This window comes from Amblyomma maculatum, chromosome 1 (assembly GCF_055883805.1).
Source record: "Amblyomma maculatum isolate TAMU_Amacu chromosome 1, ASM5588380v1, whole genome shotgun sequence".
NCBI classification, from domain to species: Eukaryota; Metazoa; Arthropoda; class Arachnida; order Ixodida; family Ixodidae; genus Amblyomma; species Amblyomma maculatum.
The window spans coordinates 272,367,897-272,386,545 of record NC_139344.1 but is presented as its reverse complement, the minus strand read 5'-3'; the positions used below and the strand labels follow the sequence as shown (position 1 = coordinate 272,386,545).

The 18,649-nt window shown below is 46.9% G+C and overlaps 1 protein-coding gene across 1 annotated transcript in view; it reads right to left on the bottom strand.

Moving 5' to 3' along the window:
* Positions 1 to 18,649, bottom strand: part of LOC146206532 (atrial natriuretic peptide receptor 1-like) — a 76,889-nt gene that overhangs the window by 44,551 nt on the left and 13,689 nt on the right. The window contains exons 2-12 of the mRNA XM_084587040.1: positions 17,457 to 17,756; positions 16,744 to 16,971; positions 14,719 to 14,859; positions 12,925 to 13,059; positions 12,716 to 12,851; positions 11,997 to 12,088; positions 11,732 to 11,876; positions 10,638 to 10,858; positions 9,703 to 9,765; positions 4,918 to 4,995; positions 4,547 to 4,651 (exon numbers count right to left, since the gene is read on the bottom strand). Of these exons, the coding sequence (XP_084443166.1) occupies positions 4,547 to 4,651; positions 4,918 to 4,995; positions 9,703 to 9,765; positions 10,638 to 10,858; positions 11,732 to 11,876; positions 11,997 to 12,088; positions 12,716 to 12,851; positions 12,925 to 13,059; positions 14,719 to 14,859; positions 16,744 to 16,971; positions 17,457 to 17,756 (1,644 nt within the window). The remainder of the gene's footprint in view (positions 1 to 4,546; positions 4,652 to 4,917; positions 4,996 to 9,702; positions 9,766 to 10,637; positions 10,859 to 11,731; positions 11,877 to 11,996; positions 12,089 to 12,715; positions 12,852 to 12,924; positions 13,060 to 14,718; positions 14,860 to 16,743; positions 16,972 to 17,456; positions 17,757 to 18,649) is intronic.

The window sequence follows — 18,649 nt, the reverse complement described above, 5'->3', positions numbered from 1 at the left end:
GCGCAGTGGTTACGGGGCTCGACTACTGCTCCCGAGGACGCGGGATCGAATCCCGGCCTCGGCGGCAGCTTTTCGACGGAGGCGAAAAGCAAGGCGCCCGTGTGCTGTGCGATGTCAGTGCACGTTAAAGAACCCCAGGTGGTCGAAATTTCCGGAGTCCTCCACTACGGCGTCTCTCATAGCCTGAGTCGCTTTGGGACGTTAAACCCCACAAACCAAACCAACCAGCCGCAAATTATTATAGTCGGATACGACAAAAAAAAAAAAAAAAAAAAAAAAAAACGAACTGGGAGATACCTTTCAAAAGATGTTCTTCAGCCCAAAGTGTCGGCCGATTCTCGTGACGTCGTGGCTAGCCTTCTTTGATGTGCTGGCGTGACATCCCACAGTGTGGCAGATGAAAGATGAAACGAACCAGATTAACTGTAGCGTCGTGAAAATTAGTTAACGCCATTGGCCGAAGGCCCTTCTTTGAGGGGGATCTGCTACTTCATCCTTCAGTTGTATCCGACTGTAGAACATAAACTCATCTGTCATCATGGAGTGCCTCGCGAAGCATAATATTCCAATCAGCATGGCTTACCACACTGTTTAATTATGTTTTTCATGACCCTATAGCATAGACATTGCATTTACAGCTTTCGCAAACGATATTGAAAAAGTCCCTCACATACGTGTATATATAAAACTTGAGAGCCTCAACATAAATGAGTTTTTCAACGAGTCGCCTGCAATTAGTATTTTATTATTGCGATATCATACCTTGCAGCATAAAATAACATCTACAAATACAGGTACAGGCCAGATTCTATAAGAAAATCTAGTAAGGGCCGCCGATGATGACCAAATATCCAGGCATCCACATCCGGCGGCCGACCGACCTATTAACAAGTCTAGCTTACCGGGACACATTATAATTGTGAGGCGATTGTGGGAAATTGTAAGATACTCTTGTGCGCATGTCAATGGCAATGGTCTAAACTCCCGATGTGTGGCAAACTTTTGCTTCTGGAGTTTCACTTACGCTCAGAACGAGTAATTAGGACTGCCTTAAAAAGCCAATGGGGAGAAGTTTTGAAAATAAATAGCAAAAAACTACATGTCTTGGAAGACGACTTCTGGATATATTGGTTGTTATGGCGCAGCTATATAATATGTTAAAAGTTACTTTTAAAAGTTTCCAGAATTCCTCCAAAATTTTGGGTGTATGGAACTTCGTCGTCCTTCTCCCGCGTATTCAGAGTGCTTCAATTGACTCGGATTTATCTTATTTTCTATTTAAATTAATTATATAAATAATTACTGGCATTTTGCAGTCAACTTGCCGACTACTTCAATTCAATTTATTTTCCTTAAGAACCCTCCTGAAGTGGAATTACGTAAAGAGTCGGGTTACATATTTGAAAAAAAAAAAAATAGCCTTTGATAATGAACTGTAACTGCGCCAAGAAACGCAGATAGGCATGTGATCGCGGCGACTTCGTGGGAAAGGCATTCTAGCCCAAAACTGCCCGAGGAAAAAAGAAGACTGCGCAAATTGCAGTTCGGGCAAGAGGTCTATTTATCTGATACGGATGCTCAGCACGTAAAGGTATGTGGCTGCGATGCGGAACGTTAACTGCCTGACTGAGAGGACTGTGAAACATTTTGTGCTGAAAACAAAGGCTGGCGATGCGGCGACGAAGTACGAGGCTTTCTAACCTAGAAATGCCCTTCAGAGATGAATGGGTGATGAAGTACGAGTGAACGAAACGGACGGCACGGCTTTTAATTGCATTTCCTAGATATATCTGAGTATTGTTTCAGATGAGGCTGGCTTACTCAAATTTTCGTCTTATATGTGTTTTAGACGAAGACGGAGTTTCATCAAACCTAGAGACTGATATGATGTTATTGGTTATGCATGTACACCAAGAAAGGTCGCAGTAGAGGGTGATTCCAAGATACTTATATGATTGAATGCCTCCTATGGAAGAGAAAGCAACTTCATATGAAAAAAGAAGGGGATTACGCACGCAAGTAAAAAGACGAGTTTACATTTCTTGGTGTTTAATGTCATTAACCAACAGTCGCTCAATTTTCGCACTTGATTGACGCCGTATTTTAAAGCCATTTGATGAAATATATTAGTAATTGCTTGATAGACTGCAGGTCCAAAGTAAAATTTGCCAGTTGTGTCCCGTAAGAGAGGTCTTTAAAAAAAAAAAAAAATGTGTTGAGCGGGATCAAATTATTTGTCTGAATCTGCGAGGTATACAGAGAGACAACTCCCCCTTCTGAGACCAATCATTTACATTAAAAGCTTTAGAAGATGTAAATTAAAATGAACATCTAAAAAAGAAATCAGATTTACTACAACATTTAGTCCCACACCGTTCATTGCACTCTCAATAATGATCCCGTAGAATCTGCTCCCGCAATCAAATTGGTTTTCTTTGGTTTATAAGGTTGAAAGTACCAAATCAACTCAAGCTATGAGAAACATGAGTGGAAGGCTGATGATAATATCAACTACCTGAGGTTACTTTAACGCGCACTGACATCGCGCAGTACACGCGCGCCTTGCTTTTCGCCTCGTTCGTGGCCGTCGCGACCGAACCCACATCATTGGGGTCAGCAGTCGAGCGCCCTAACTGTCGCGGTTGGTTCATTAGAAAGTATTGCAGCGAATAGGTTCACTTAGCTCACTATCGAAAACACTCGGCTTCCTTCGACGCTACCTTACTTTACAAAGCGTTTAGCATGCTCTATACTAGTGCTCTCAAACGTGGAACACGCCTCTGTGCAACCGGCATCAAACTCAGTAGCGACACTTGTGCAGAAAAATCTATGGCGTTTCCCTTCCGCGACTTGAAGGAAATGTGCCGGTATAGGCGTCGTTGCGGCCTGCTTAGGATTTTATTCACTCACACAGAGATATTTTGGATGTTCAAAACCTCTTTTTGTTTACTTGCGTTCTTCAGATGGTTCGGATAGCCCTTCAGGTGGTCTTGTCAAATCTGCTGTTTTAACTTGTAGAGCTGACGCACCCTGTTTGTTCTTCGATTTCAATCTGACACTCTGTTAAAACTAATATGTTCTAATCCGAAATGAACCATGTTTCTATCGCTGTATCTTCGTTCAGTTCTGAATCTAGTCCGCTGTAGACTACACGTAGTGCTACGACACAGATACTACTCACGCATTATGTGAAAGACTACCCGACGTAGAAAGAAGCAGGATAATTTTCACTGTTTTCTTTTTCTACAAATTATACCGCAATCCTTCTTTCTTTGCTATGTACTATACCATGCATGCTCATCGCGGTTTACCACGTATCAAAACCTAGATGAGACCCATTTTTACCCGAACTGGTCGTGTTTGTAACTCACCCTCCTCTTTACCATCCGCCAGTGAAATCAGCTCTTTGGTACCGCTTACATCTGTAAAATGATCATGAACGGTCTCTACTCTGGCTGGAATACCATTCTGTTTTCATAATTTTATTCAGACGCTGAACTTGGACAAACCTAAATGCTTATTCTTATCTGTGTTCACTTTTGTCAGCATTTCGTGCGCTTTTGATTATGCTCTCGATGGCCACGACTTTCGTGCTTATGGTAATTATGTGTTGGCTTATCTTTTCGCTTTTGTCCCCCTTTTATGTAATTTGTGATCGGGCCTTAAAGGGTAATTGAAGAAATAATTGGAACTAAAACGACTTTAGCCCAATAACTGACGTTGTTCTGTAAACCTAAGAGCGCCATAATCGTCCATGGCAATAATAAAATAAAATGGACCTTATTTATCGCTCACGGATTTCGGTGTACGTGAGATAAGACAAGACTAAAGCCTAATTCTCCATTTATGACCATTGAACCTGCTGAAAAATACAGTACCAATTACGAGTTCACCAATTACGAGTTCAGCCCTGCTTCGAAGCGCGCGCCATCTGGGCAATGCTATTTTAGCGTACGCAATAGTCGCGTGCTCTAAATTTCAAAAAAAGAGTACGTAACGTGAGCGTACGTTAAGGCTTTATTTGAGATTGATTAAGCTGACGCGCGCTCTAAACCACGCTATCTATTATGCCCATTTGGTACACTAGAGCAGGCAGCGTAAGAATCTCACCTCTGCCCTTATCGCAGCTTTGCCAATGCTGCAAAGAACCACTGAAATGGAGTGCAGAATTACCCGGATCGGTAGATTTCACGGAGAAGAATACGCGTGGATTTTATGTTCCCGTCATAGAAAGCACGCGGCCAGCGCTTTCTTGGCCCAAAAAATGCCGGCCATAAGCAGTGTTCGCTCTCGAGGAAAGGACGCGTGCTTCGCCTACAGAACTTCGGCAAACATCCCTGTTTTTAAATCGGGTTAGATGGGGCAGAAACTTATATTGACGGGGTGTCTTGCTTCAAATCGCTACGTTTTCCTTACAGCGCGCTACGGCCGTTTAACTGCCCCGTGAGTGTCTCCCTTCGGAGCACGTCGGTCGCGGCGGAACTTGCTGCCTCTTCCGGGTTTCGGCGAGCAGAAGCCGTGCGTGTGGCGAACGTTCTCTCCTCACCCTGAGGCTCCCTCGGGGGCAGTACTCCATGACGAGTCCCACGTTCGGGTCCTCTGTGGTCAGCCCGACCAGGCGCACCAGGTTCTCGTGAGTCACGTCTCTCATCTGCGCACACGCATGCACGGCTGGAGCCCCTCTGCGGTCTCTGACCAGCAACTGATCAGCTAAAAGAAAAAGACGCTGCTTCGAAGCGCACCATCAGAATAAATAAACACGTGTTTCAGTATCAAGCTTGACCGCCTTCACAGACGGCCGAAATATTCGTTGTCTTGGCATGTCGTACAGACGAATAAGAGCTTTCTGAAAGTAATGCCGAGGCCTCTAGAAAGTTGCAGCGACTCCGTGAGGCCCTGAATGACGTGGAAGAGTACCTGTTTCAGCTCCAGCAGTATGGTCCGTGTGGCAGTGAACTTGGTGATGCGGATCGTCTTCACTGCCACGGTCATACCCTGCGGTAAATGAGGCGATGCCAATTGCCTGGTCAAAAGCTCATTCTCTCATATTCGTCAGCACATTCAAAGCTCAGGAAAAGCGCTATTTTTCATTCTGTTTTTAACAACGCAGTGAAAAATACATGTAAGTATAGGCTGGAGCAAAACTTCCAAAACAAAGTAGATCGCATGGACCAGGTCGGGTACCTTTCGAAAGTTGACTTCCGTGGCAGAAAAACTGCCGAAAAAGTTGGGGACAGCAATGAATGGAAAAACTAACATTGACAAAAATAAAGGAAAGGTTGCTGTCGCGCCGTATCTGCACCATATTTTACACAACTTGAGGAGAATTGGAAAGCGTGCGAGAGTGGGCATTGTTTTCTCGGCGCCTAAGCGACTCTCTAGTCACGGAAGTGAATTCCTCAGACAGTGAACCTCAAGGCTGCTCAAAGAGGCACGCTAATTGTTTCGTCCCTTGCCAGGGAGGAGCAATTTATACCTTGCCAGTTTCCTGTGGGAAGAGGTACATCAACCTGGCCGTTATCTTAATGAAACATTAAAAGAACACGAATATAACGTCGCACGTGTTGCCACCACAAGGCACGTGGCAAAACATTGCATAGGCTACAAGAAAGATGAAAGTGACGATGACGATAATCATTGCGAGCCACTGTATCAGGAATGCATTGTGACAGGAACAAACCGTGATGCATTGACGCGAGAAATAGTCGAAGCACAGATGGCGGCTTCAGGAGGAATGTATCAGTGCGCCCTCTATAGCGTTGTCAGAGAAACAAAGAAAGCCTATCTTGAATGTGAACGTTCACACGTGCCAATTGCATTGTGAAGGTTTCTGTTTTGTTGCATTACCTGTGCCATTTTGTTTCCAATTCTGGGCCACTAATGGGGTATTTATACTGACTGGTTCGCCAATAATGAGTTCGATTGGAAGATAATGCCGTACTCCGTCCTCCTCTCTTGTCCTGTTTGTCGCGCTGTAACATGGAAGATCGCGTTTATTTTAAGTACATGCCTAAATAAAATCACTGCGGTGATCGTGCCTTCTTTTAAAGCGATAGCACAAGGGCCCCTTATTGCATAAATTTCAGCCGGAGCCGTCGTCTATGGTAGTGAGCGAAACATTCTATTAGTGGCGAGGGTCATGACCTCACAGCAGCTTGACATCGAGCGAGAATCTCACACTACCCACAGCACTCACGTTAAGTGTGACGTCACGCATGGAATGAATGTGATTAAAACATGACATGCAATGTTCTTTGAAGGTTGTCAGTTGTTTCAAATGGTTCCCTTGTATAAATTAGTTAATGTTCCTTAAGGAATAATTAAGAAGGATTTGAACGAAGACTATTTGCAAGTCATAAACGCTACCTCCTAGACCACGCAAAACATTTCTTGTGTCTCCATTACAAAGAAATGCAACAGCACTGAGGCTATGCTTGTACGGATTGGGAACAAGTGGGATTTTATATTAAGGCATGCATGTAGTATGGTCTTCCGCGCAAATTCATATTTCATGAGCTAATGAATATGGGTGTAATTAGAGGAGGCCACAGGCCGCTATCGCATCATACTCTTAACGTGGAGCTTAAGTGGGCCCCTTAATTTTTCTCTGTTTTGCTCCAATCCTGTTGTCGAACTGCAGAGTAGGCTGCTGCTGGGCTCTAAAGAAGCTGGAAGTAGAAGGAGGCAGAAAAGGAAACCGAAGAGCAGTCATACGTAGCCGCGCAGTTTTGAACTTAGCACCAAATCTGTAGCCAGATAGAACAGAAGCAATATTACGGAAATGTTTTTTATTATCGAACAATAAATAAGAGCATTTTGAATCGCAAGAAGAAAAATAAAGATCACAAAAGTTTGGCTCTACTGCTTGGTGGTTGCAACGAAATAAATTAGTATGCGTATGTACTTGTATAGCTTTTCTGGAGTCGGAATATTCTTTCCAGCGTAATTTTACCATATTTCAGCCAAATACTAGCCAGCGGTACATATGATTTTCCTTAACCGGTAGATCTAGCTTGACTAGCTTCGCTTTGTAGGGGATCTGTATTTGCGAAGTCCACACACCAGATCAAGCGCTAGAAATGGGAAGTGACAAAACGCAATGCAATGTGAATAGCGAAACGTCTGCAAAAAGGCATTCGATGAAAGGCTGCGCCAGACAGTCAAACATTAAGTTTAATCAAGTTTATCATTGCTGGGTAGTCACGTTGCCTTTTTATATCCCTCTTCATAACTATAAATGAAAAAAAAAAAAAAGGCGGTGGTGAGAGCTTCTCATAACCACAATGGAGAAAATGCGGGCGGCACTCTCAAATGAACCATCCTCCTCATAATTGTCCGAGTTGTCCTGTGTACCGAAAAATTGTTTCCGGTCCCTGTCACCTCTCCTTGATGCCGTCACTGGCTTGGGATGAGCGATCCTTACGGAGGGAGTACTTTATTCTTCGCTGTGTTGTAGCAGCTCAGTATGAAGCTACGTGCTTTTTCGAGTGCGCCGCGCGCGCAAGTGTAGGCTCCTTGGTGTGGCTCGATACGCACCATCTCCGCCGGCGTAGAGAGCATGCGTTTCCATCGGCCAACGACGACAGCAACGCATGTGACCAAAGTTTGGTAATAATGAATTGTCCTTATTCAGTTCTCCAGTTGCAAAAAAAAAATAAATAAATAAAAAGGCTAGTAAATGCATCACAATAAAGTAGCCGGGGAGACAACCTGAAATTTTCATCCGCTAAAGTAGCCAATTTGGCGCTAAGTAGCTGCAAATGGCAGCCCTGATACCTCGGGGCGCTTTCTGTCAGTCGTTTTGGTAGCATTTGTTCGACCCATCATAAGCCGTTTTGAGTTGCTTGGCAGTGAGCACATCCAAGTCTTTCCTCGAGCACGCATGTTCGGCTACCTAGCATGAGCTGGCGGGTTCGGACCGGGCCGCAGCGGCCGCACTTCGAGGGAGGGGAAATGAAATAAAATAGGTCACGCTCCACCTTTAAGGGAACGGCGCGGCAGCATTAACAGCTCCCTTTCTGCCGGCTCCCTTTGCGGATCTTCGTGGCCGTAAGTGCACTTTGTGACTCGTTTCATCGATCATTAGGGCCTTAATTTATGCCTCTACAGCGTACAGTCGCAAGATGCCGCATTATGTGAAACGTCACCCCGCATGGATATAGTGCTCCGCTTTAACCAATCCGTACGAATTCGCTTGCCTGGGGATCCAGAGGTTCCCATGGGTTCGATTCCCATCTGACCCACCATCTCAGTTCCGTGCCGGCAGCTCCAGCCAACTCGTCCATGTAAACTGGTCTCGCGACGTCGTACCAATCAGTTCTTGGCCATTTCGCCTGCCTGTCAGAGTCATGCACATCAATTTTCGCCACAACGCCACCGCTGGGTTTTCCAGAGAACACGACATTTAACGGTATCGCGTTATAACACTGTTACAGAAGGTTTTGTTGCACATTAAAGAACACCAAGGTTAGTTAATTCAGAGTTCTATACCGCACCATGCCTCGTAGCCGACAGTTCTGCGGAGTCGGGTGAATACCGCATGAACTAAACAAGGAGGATTCAGCCAACCGCTTCTCGTAGCACTACTAAGCGAGTGGAGTAGCACTTACGACGCTTATATTTATACGTTACAGCCTAGCAATAACTCCGGTAGCGTCAAACGCATGCGCGCATTTTTTTTTTTTTTTTTTGCTCTCTGACACGGTGTTGCAACTCCGGGAACAAAGTCGATCCCCATTATCAGGAAATGAGCCCCCGCCGAATGGCGATCGTACATGACACTTGATTGCCCCGCACCGGTCGTTATAACGATGGCTGCCTGCGTCCGGGGAGCCTATGTGCTCAGCAAAAGGATTATAGTGTCATGACGTAGCCCGAAACGGAAGCAGCTCCCCACAGCCAAGTAGCTTCGGGGTATACGCACCGTTACGCTTGCATTTTAGGAACGCAGAAGAGAGCTCGAATTGAATTTAAAGCCTGCTTTGCTTTCGAACTGGGCCCGACGCTTGCTCTTGTGGTCGCATTTTATGCGCTGCCCTGGTTTTCAGAATGATGTCACCGCGTTCAAGTTCGCTATTTGCTTGTGTCTTAGTCATTTTTACGCCCTCTGAATGGGGTCACTTGGTGCTTTTTAGGAAGAGATCCCCGTGAATGGAGCAGAAAAGAAAGAATTCTGCGCTTTCAGTATAGTTCTTTTTTTTTTTTTTTTTTTCATTTTAGCTTCCGCCGCCGCCGAGCTATAGCGCTATGCACGCAGTGAAGAGAGCGCGAAAAGTCGGACAGGGATTGAATTTGATTTTCTTTCCCACGGCTGTCCTTCCCGGAAAGCTGACGTTATCGCAATGGTATACGAAACAATGCGTCTAGTCCGCTGATCTCTGTTCTCCTAAATACAAAAGGGGAGCTTTTTACTGTTTGTGGCTGACTTCTTTTTGGAGGACATGCGCAAATACATTAACTGCTCGGACACTAAAGATCTCCCCGAGCAGTGAGGGAAGTTACGAAATGAAAGTACATCGGATGTTATTTCCGGTAGAAGAAAAGGCGACTAAGTTTTGTTCTGCTGCTCCACTTTTTTTTTAATTATTTTATCATTCGCATTGCTTCGCGCTTTCAGGTAGTCCATTGAAGCTAAATTAAAAAAAAATAAAGACCCATTTGTTTCCTCTAGGAAGTTTAGCAATTTTGTGGTGTTACTCTTACCTTGTAAATTCCGACGTGGACATCGCCGTAACAGCCCTGAGTGGAGCAGGCACCTCCAAATCTCTACGCAAGAACCAAAAAAAAAATAAAAAAAATAGAGGTAGAAAAAAACGTACTCGCAAGACTAGGGGAGACATCCATTTTGCACAGCCGTTCCATGAAAAACGCAAGGCCGCTGACACGAATAGACGCTCGATATTACTGGTTTATTCGTAAGCGATAATTGAGTCGAGAACCAGCTCATGACGCAAACTTATAAAAATATACCTCAGAGAAGGGGGCCCAATTTAGTAAGCCGTAAGGAGATGGAATGTTTGAACAGCGCAAAACAAAGCGAACAACGGTTGAGGGGAAGCCTCAGTTCGCTTTGCCTGGACAAAGCGTTCATCGTTGGCGGTGGTTTAATTAGGGCCTTCGCTCCGAGGAGAAAGCCCCGATGAGGGCCTTCCTTCTCGGACAGAAGGCCCTATTTTCAGATGAAGACAGCTCATTTTGTCGAAAGGTTGGCTCCCCCTCAATCCTTGTCCGTTTTGTTTCGCGTTGTACCTGAGATAAACAATTCGTGAATAACAGTGGTTTAAGTCCTATTACTTTCTCAGGAAGAAATGGAAAGAGATGCATTAAAATGAATGCAATTAAGCTAACTTGTTTAATCGAAAAGAAACAGCGGGAGAGGACACAAAAGTCCATAGAAAAGACACTAAAGAAGTTGTTCTGTTTTCATATATCTGTCCTTATTACGTTACTTTTATTTTTTTTTCCTTCGAGCGACCGACGAGGAACAATCCAACTTCACATTTTTTTACCCCTAACAGGAACCCATCAATGGCTGGTGCGTGCCGCGCCTTGTATAGCTGGCAGGTGACAGCAAAGAACGACAAGAGCGTCATCCCTGCGAGCTCATGCAGTGAATCGCGGAAAAGAGTGCAACTCACGGGCGAGCCCTTGGACAGGCCTTCGTCGTTGGTGGCGAGGCTACTAGCAGACTTCCGGTTTCTCTCCGGAAAAGAGATGTCCTCCCACTTGATGCTCCACCAGAAGTTTGCTAGTTGCGTCTCCAGCTGCACCCTCCGGTAGAACAGGAGGGCGACTATGGCCATGCCGAAGAAACTCAGAAGCGTCACTAGCGTCACCACGATCAGCAGCGTGGGCGATTCTGCACGACCACGGCCACATGAAAATTAACAACAGGGCCGACAGCGCTTTTCAGTGGCTGCCGGCTCACTGAAGCTTCTCTGCTAACTGCGTCGCTAGAAAAGTTACCCGGGCAGCTCGTAAAGGAGCCCATCAAGAGAAACACGTTTTTTGTCGACTTAAGGTAATTGACGTGCGCCGTCTCGTAGCATCCAGACTCTTTGGTGAAACTTTGCTACGTCGCCCGTGATTGTGATGCCTTTACAGATGCATGCGACAACATGCGCATTTCAGGAAAGCAGTCAATATCTTCTCTGCTCCCACCCTCTCTGTGGCATTCAGAACCTGACCTCTTGTGGATGTTGTAGACCAGAGCGTCGTCCCTGAAGAGCGAAGAATGACATTGGACCGCTATCCCGACCTAGCCGTTCATATAGCCACGTTGAGAGCCCCGCTGTTTACGCACTTTGTCTGCGCTACTTCTCCTTCGCTTTGTATTTGCTCCTTTATCCTTTTCTCGTGAGCACAAAACTTTCTGTTCTGCTACTCCGGCGCCCGTTTCGGAGGCGCTTATTACAGTTGTTTAAATCGATAAATCTTCGCAAGACATTACTTGCTACTCACTTCATACAACTAGAGCTCGTTGCATTGAAATGGATCAGCTTTTAGCTTCCTCGCAGCTTTTAGCTTCACTGAAAATGTCCCTTTGCTACCAACACTTCGCCTTAGTTGCAAGAGAATCGTTGCACAATCACTGCGTTCCAGTGGTAAGTGAGGGGCAAAAAGGTCTATCCAGTTCCAGCAAAGTAAAAACATTATGCTAATGTGACATCAAACTATGGCATCTCCATCCTTAAATAATAGTCTGAGCGAGAACAGAAAGGCGCCCTCGCACCTTTCCGCTGGCAGTGCGGCGCGTCCCCCAGGAAGCCGCATTCGGGCACGTCTTGCGGTGGTTCGGTCCGCTGACCCGGCCAGTAGATGGTGACATTCTCCACAGGCACCAGCACCTGGCGCGCTCCGTGGTACACGGCCACGGGCTGCGATTCACCCCGCAAAATGACGACATTTGATGACGTGCACGTCAGCTAGCGCCTTCGGTCATCACTGCATCCATACCACGTGGGCTTGTCATTCAGGTTATGGCGCACAACACTTACCCGCATTTCAAGTGTAGTAGGGTCGAGAGCCTTCAGTGCGTATTCAGCGATGCGGTCCCCGTTCGCGTTGAAATGAATTTTACCCGTCAGTCCTGCACCAAAAAGGAGCTGTGAGCGTGCTTCATGATGCCGGTCGACTGAACTGACAATAATTTGTAAATTCGTGTACAGTGATAAAAGTCATTATTGCTGTATATGATATCGCAGACATTTTTTACCCTACCCAGGCGTAAATGGTTGTGCAGAAATGCGAGGCTAGTAATGAATAAACTGTTTAAGAACAGAGGCGTATCACCCTGTTTCGTTCTTTTGTGCGCTTCCCAGACGCTCAACATGACGGCATACAGAAAAAAGGCTATCATCTTGGTTTATATGCTCTATTTATATTTAGATGGCAGTATTAAGCGCTAGTTCGGAACCATATGTGATGCTTGGATGGCTAGGAACTGAACTAACCCTGTCTACACGCAAGAATTCTGAATCACCCATAATCGTGCGCACAGTCTTTTGCTTACTAATGTTTTTCTAGACAACGCCATGACGCACGTGGCTTTCAGGGTTCTAAATACGGTGATCCCGGCTACTGTCCTATATGTTTTGGTGACAGTCAATGCGGATAAACCGGAAGGAAAGTTTCTCGAGTTGGGAGGTTAATATACTTCAAGAAGCTTTTGAGTTGATGCATGGTATCAAAAGACTACGGCGTAGTCACGCATTACCGTATCTCGTACTGTTCATGATGAGGTCTATGAGCGCACGACCATCCATGGGGTCCCCGCCGTTAGCGAGTGTCTCGTTAAGTGCCCAAGCGTACAGGTGGACACAGTCGTAGAAGCCCGCGATGAGCACGTTGACCTGTAAGACGCGCATCGTGTTGGCAGCTGTGGTACCGTACAAGATCACTGAGTTATACTGCGTATCCACTCACGATGGAGTCTTCGATGGTAGTGTTGAACTCTTTCCGCGAGTTATCCACCACCTGGCGCACGAACTTCTTGTACTCGGGGCTAGTGGGGATCTTGAGTGACAGAATCATCAGGGCCTCGTACATTTTGCGGACCTCCTGCGTACAGGTGAAAGCAGCGAAACGAGGGCCGACAGAGTTGCGATCCTGCTAAGCAGTTTGATAGATTAAAGAAAGAAATCGATCCAGCTCACTGTCAGTACAATCTGCTTTTGAAACCAATCCGCGTGTACAGACGATGATCTTGAGCTTCGAGCTGCTGCACTGCGGTTGATAAATCGGTCGTTTACACTCGGGAATTTCGCTGAAGAGGTGCGCGACCTATCGAATTATATGAATCCGAAACTATGTGCTCTAATGGTACCATCTGATGTATCTCCGTAGTTGCCTCGGATATTCCTCCTCCCGTTCAGGCAGTGCTGTCAGTACACTTTGTGGGTAGCGCAAATGAACTGTTTCAACATTCTTCGTCTGGGTGAGATGACGAAATGCTAGGACGCCTATCAACTATACAGCAGAAACATGTGCAGTTAGCGCTTGGTATTAAATGGAAGTTAGTCCAATAACGTCCTGCGCATGCGCTAAGCTCCCCCGTCCGCCATTTTGACTACCATGTCAGGCGAAAATGGACGAGGAGTTCGCTTCACGTGCTCTTCCATCAAAACGACGTTTCCTCGACAATGACGCGACATACTTAAGAACAATAACCAGGTGAAGTGTTGAATGCTATACCACTCAAGGAAAAAGCAGCAGGTGCCCCTCAAAGGAGGCCCTTCAGACAATGGCATTGGGACATTTCGTGACGGTGGGGTTAATCCGATTAACCCGCGGTGAACCCCCTTCCAGCAGCCACACCCTGCGATGTCACGCGAGCAAGTCCAAGGGGGAATATGCACGACGTGTTGAGTATCGGTCTATGCCATTGACTGGAGGGCCTTCTTGGAAGGGTATTTATACCTCTTCCCCCTCGCAAATGCACGCTTGATCTTCGCACGCGACTGGAGAGTTCATACGGTTAGGTTCGCCAGCTACGATTAAAGAGATTAAGTGCTCCTCGGATGAAATTACTTACGCCTATTTTTTCCGGTGCAAAACTAGTATTACTATTAGCTACCGCCCGGAAATTAATCCCACCCCACCAAATGAATTTGCTCAAAACAGATGCGAGGGTGCCTAGACAACTCAACCCGAATAATGTACTTCACCTGGCGCCTGTTAGGGAGATTAACAAAAAAGTTTCACTGCAAAACAAATAAATGAATTCATCTTTAAGGAGGGTTCATGTCTCGGGAGGGTCCGACCTAATCGTCTGTCTGCATTCCACAAAATTGGGAGGCACGAATGGCCTGAAGCTTTGCCCTCTACAAGGCTGTATCCAAGTCGGAACAATTCCACAATACATGAAGGAGAAGTGGCTGTCTGGGGATCACGTTCTACATGTGTCGTGTAAGACCTCCGGAGTCGTCGGGTTGGTCTTGTCCATTCTGTCCGAATAAGCTCACATACTTGGCGAGCATGTCAAAACCGCAGGTATGGTGGTAAACATCGAGCGACAGGCCGTTATGCACGTTTTGAGTAGAAATAATCGAAAAGAGAAATATTTGCTCCTCGATTTTCAGCAGTCAATAACTTAGGAAATTTTGGCAAAAGAAAAAAAAGGTAACGGGGAAGTAGCCTGCCTTCCCAGTGTCAAATACCTGTGCGCTCTTGAGCACTGTACGCGCTCTGACAGGTTCAAAACGTGCGGGTTATAGATACCGTGTTCCGTGGGTCCCCTTCCTTGTACCAGGAGAACTCTCCGAAGTAGCGCTCGTTCTTGTAGGGCTCCGCTGTGAGAAAGGCGAATTGACCATCGTGCATGCCCAAGTCGTAGGCGTCCAGAAGCAGTTGCCGGATGACCTGTTGGTGGTATGCTTAGGTGAACGGCCATGCCAGAAGATACGTGAAAATTGGGCTGAGAGGAAGTTAGCAAAACGGTAAGCCATGGACCTTTCATGTTCCCCGGCTCTCCGCAGAGCTCGTGCGGCGAGAATACCTAAGGCATTTCGCAGCGTAAAAAATGCAGAGATTGCATATTTTGTGGTCGCTGTAGGAGGGACTTGACATATTGCATATCCAAAAATTCTGGATAAGCGAATATTTCAAGGGAAATTTGTTTACGAGCTCAGTTTCTCTTACACTGCAAGACTGCACTATAACAACCAATATATACGGAGATCTTCCCTCCGGTCACTTGTAGTTTTGTTGCTTTTAAAGCGCAGATTTTACGCGCCCTTTCTGCGGCTGAACCGCGTTGCCGTCGCTGCTGTCGTCGGTGTAACCGAGGAGAGTCACGAGCCAAATGGAATTTCTCAGGAGAAGGGAAAGAAGAGCCACGAGCTCTGCGCCACTCCCTCGTGGCTCTTCTTTCGCTTATAAAGAGTTATTTGTAACTGCACATACACACATACATATAAGCATCTCTCAAATGCTTTGTCTCAGTATATCGCAAAAACGCTTAACATATTACGGTGTATCGTAATCGTCCTTAGAATTTTTCATTGACGAAAGCACACTCCATTGATTATTGACGATAGCCTTACGACTCACTGCGAATGCGGGACATACTTTGAAAGCAAGATATTCTTACGTATCGCAATATTAGACCATTCCGATCAGTATGTTCATAAGAGTACCTTACAATATTCTACAAATGCAAGAAAGCTGGACTTGAGCTGCACGTGGGCTGTGAGAGACATATATTAGTAGAAGGCTCCAGATTAACTTCCACTGTCTTTGATTCTTTAACAAGCTCTGACATTCCACGTCATACTACTGATTTTGGACAAAGTGCGACCGCCACCACTAAGATTTGATCCCGCGACCTACTCTGGACTCAGCCATTGTAGCGGGTCGTGTCTGCCTTTATTATGCTGCTAAGACTTTGAAACGATGAGGCAGCCTGCCCGAATGAAAGTTGAGCTCAGAGAAATTCACATTTTATTGACGGGTTGTGTAAATCTTCATTTTGCTGGACCGCTGTCACTCAGGACCAACTATTTCTCTACTCGCTTCTCGCTACAGGATCTCACGAAGGCTCGTGAGCGTCGTTGGCTACGGTGATCAAGTACTTCCTGATGCTCCTGCCAAATTTTCAGCATATAAACTCGGTGCCCTATCTTCACGTGTTTAAATCCTTTAGCATTAGAACCCCCTATTGGAAACTGTCCGTCCGTCCGTCTTACCCTACGTTAGCATGTGGCAAAAAACGAGAGAAGGAAATCATCTCCGCTTTTAGAAGAGAAGAAAGGTAAATATGGATGGTGCGACATTGGATTGGGAGAGTGCAGCGGGGTTCGCGCCACACGATCGCAACAAACCTTTGATCCGTCCAAGGAACACTATAGGGTCAACGCATGCACTGCCGCACCAATGGCACTGATCATGTGTACTTTCCTTTTTTTTTTTTTTTTTAGTTTTGCATGCGAGTAGCGCAGTGCACCACTACAATGGCAGGACAAGCAGTCTAAGTACAAAGTGGCATTTGGGGGCGGGAGGGGGGGGGGGGCATGTTCTGAAGTTTTTCATGCTTCTCTGCGGCTGTCAAATAGTTCACCTTATATGACTGCAAAGGAGCAACGAGCAACGTTACATGCGAAAAAAGAATCATTCCTCCTCTGGTGAAATTTTCCTTTACATCTCTTGTCCAATGAGGGAATAGTGCAAGCGAAAAAGGAGAAGCAGCGTGACAGACGAACACATGAATGTTCGTGGGTAATAAAAAGTGGGATCAACCGAGCGTACCTCGCCGTCGCCGGCTAACAGGAAGACGCGCGCGTACGAACGTCCTTCGACCAGCAGCGAGGTGTAGTTGACGGACGAGCGGGTGGAGTCGAAGTCACGGAAGACGGCGCGCACGCCGGTGTCCGAATCGGCGAACAGGCCCTCGAGCGCACGCCGCAGCTGCCGGAAGAAGGACTGTGAGCTGTCCGACAGCACCGCCAGGTGTCGCCAGCCGAAGTGGCGCAGCACCTGCATCAGCGACAGCCGCCCGCAGGACACTTGTTGATTCAATCCTCGCTCTCACGATAGCGTCCAGAAGCAATCTTTGTACCTCACTAGCTGCACTCATTTCAGTATGTCCAGAGTAACCATGACGGCGTAATTAGCGAAACACTCTCCACAGCTGCAAATACTCTCGACATCCTGATTGGGTCATGAAACTGATAAATAATGATTCCCAGGATGTCCAGGTGACCAAGAGAGTGAATAAGCCTACAGGCAAACGGTATAAACCATTTTGCATAGCTAGGGGAAGCTCCTATCAGTAACTTTAGTTATAGAGGGAGGAGCAAAATGAACTTGATAACGCCTTGATTCGGAGCTGGTTACCTTTGCATTATCACTCCTATAGACTATATAACCAGAAATGTTTAGACCTAGAGCGCGAAGAAGAGCCCCAAGGTCATCTACAAGTATGGTAGGCGCCTTTTGCGCGCAAAGATGGTGGCACACACCTGCAGAAAGGCATCCCGCAGCGCGTTGATGGTGAGCGCGAGGCGCACCAATGTGCCGTAGATGGCGCGGTCCTCGAATTGAGCGCCGACGCCAGCCGCAGTGCATACGGGTACGTTCCAGTATGAGGCGAGCCGGCCCACCGAGTCCACAGCCATAGAGCAGCCGGGCCCCACGAAGGCAGCCACGCCGCCGCCCAGAAACTCCTCGGCCGCGTAGTTGCCCGCGTAGTTGTTGATGCACGACGTGTAGCCACGCCGTCCGATCAGCTCGAACGAGATGTGCGGGTACAGCTTGCGAACCTGCGCCAAAGCCTCTTTTCACACTCGCAGCAGCACTTTCTTCTCCAGTTCGCTCCTGTGGCACGTACTTATTTTGCAGCTCACCACGGTTAAACCTTAATATGCTCGCAGGTGTGATTTCTATGCAGAAATCTAACGTAGGTTTCTCGCCTCAGACCGGTAGATATCGCGTTTCAAAGCAACGGAATACACCGAGAAAGCAAAGTGCTAAATCACCCTTCTGATAGTCTGTGTGTGCCTTAGAACCAATTCAGAAATGGCTGCATGGTGCAAGGCCATTTTTTAGTTGTTGGCCGACTAGTGCGGTTTAGAGAAACCGTTCTACCTCGAAGTCGCAGTGGCCGCTCCCAGTAACTCCATTTATATGTGAGCATTCGCACGGAGTCTGCGTCGACTGCTTTTCGTATACTAATAGTGCCGCCTGCCTTCAATTTCTTGTATATCAAGATTTCGCGACGGCTGCCCGGGCATTGAAAAGTGTATATTGTGCCCCATGGGCTACAGATTCGCGGTAATCAGAACTTTTAGGTCAAGTCCCACTGTCCAGTTGTGTAGCGTCTTGTGGCTCCGGGCGTACGGCGAAGCTTCAGGGTCCTGGCAATTACCTCGACCGTAAATCAGCCACACGGCAGCGATGGGGCCCGCGGGGATTGCCGCAGCCACGGATATTGGCTCATCCCGATGGCGGAGGCCCGGCTTAAGGCGGCCATATTTCTCTGGACCCTGATCCACAGCCGCTTGCCTGTGTTATTTTTAGTGGAGTCCTCCCGTTCCGCTCGCGTGAACCCGCGGCCAATCGCTCGAGGAGCGTACCTTGCCCGCTCGTTTCCAAACCCGCATCATGGCAGCGGGCTGCGGACGTGCTGGCTCTTGCGCAAGCTTTGGTATATTAA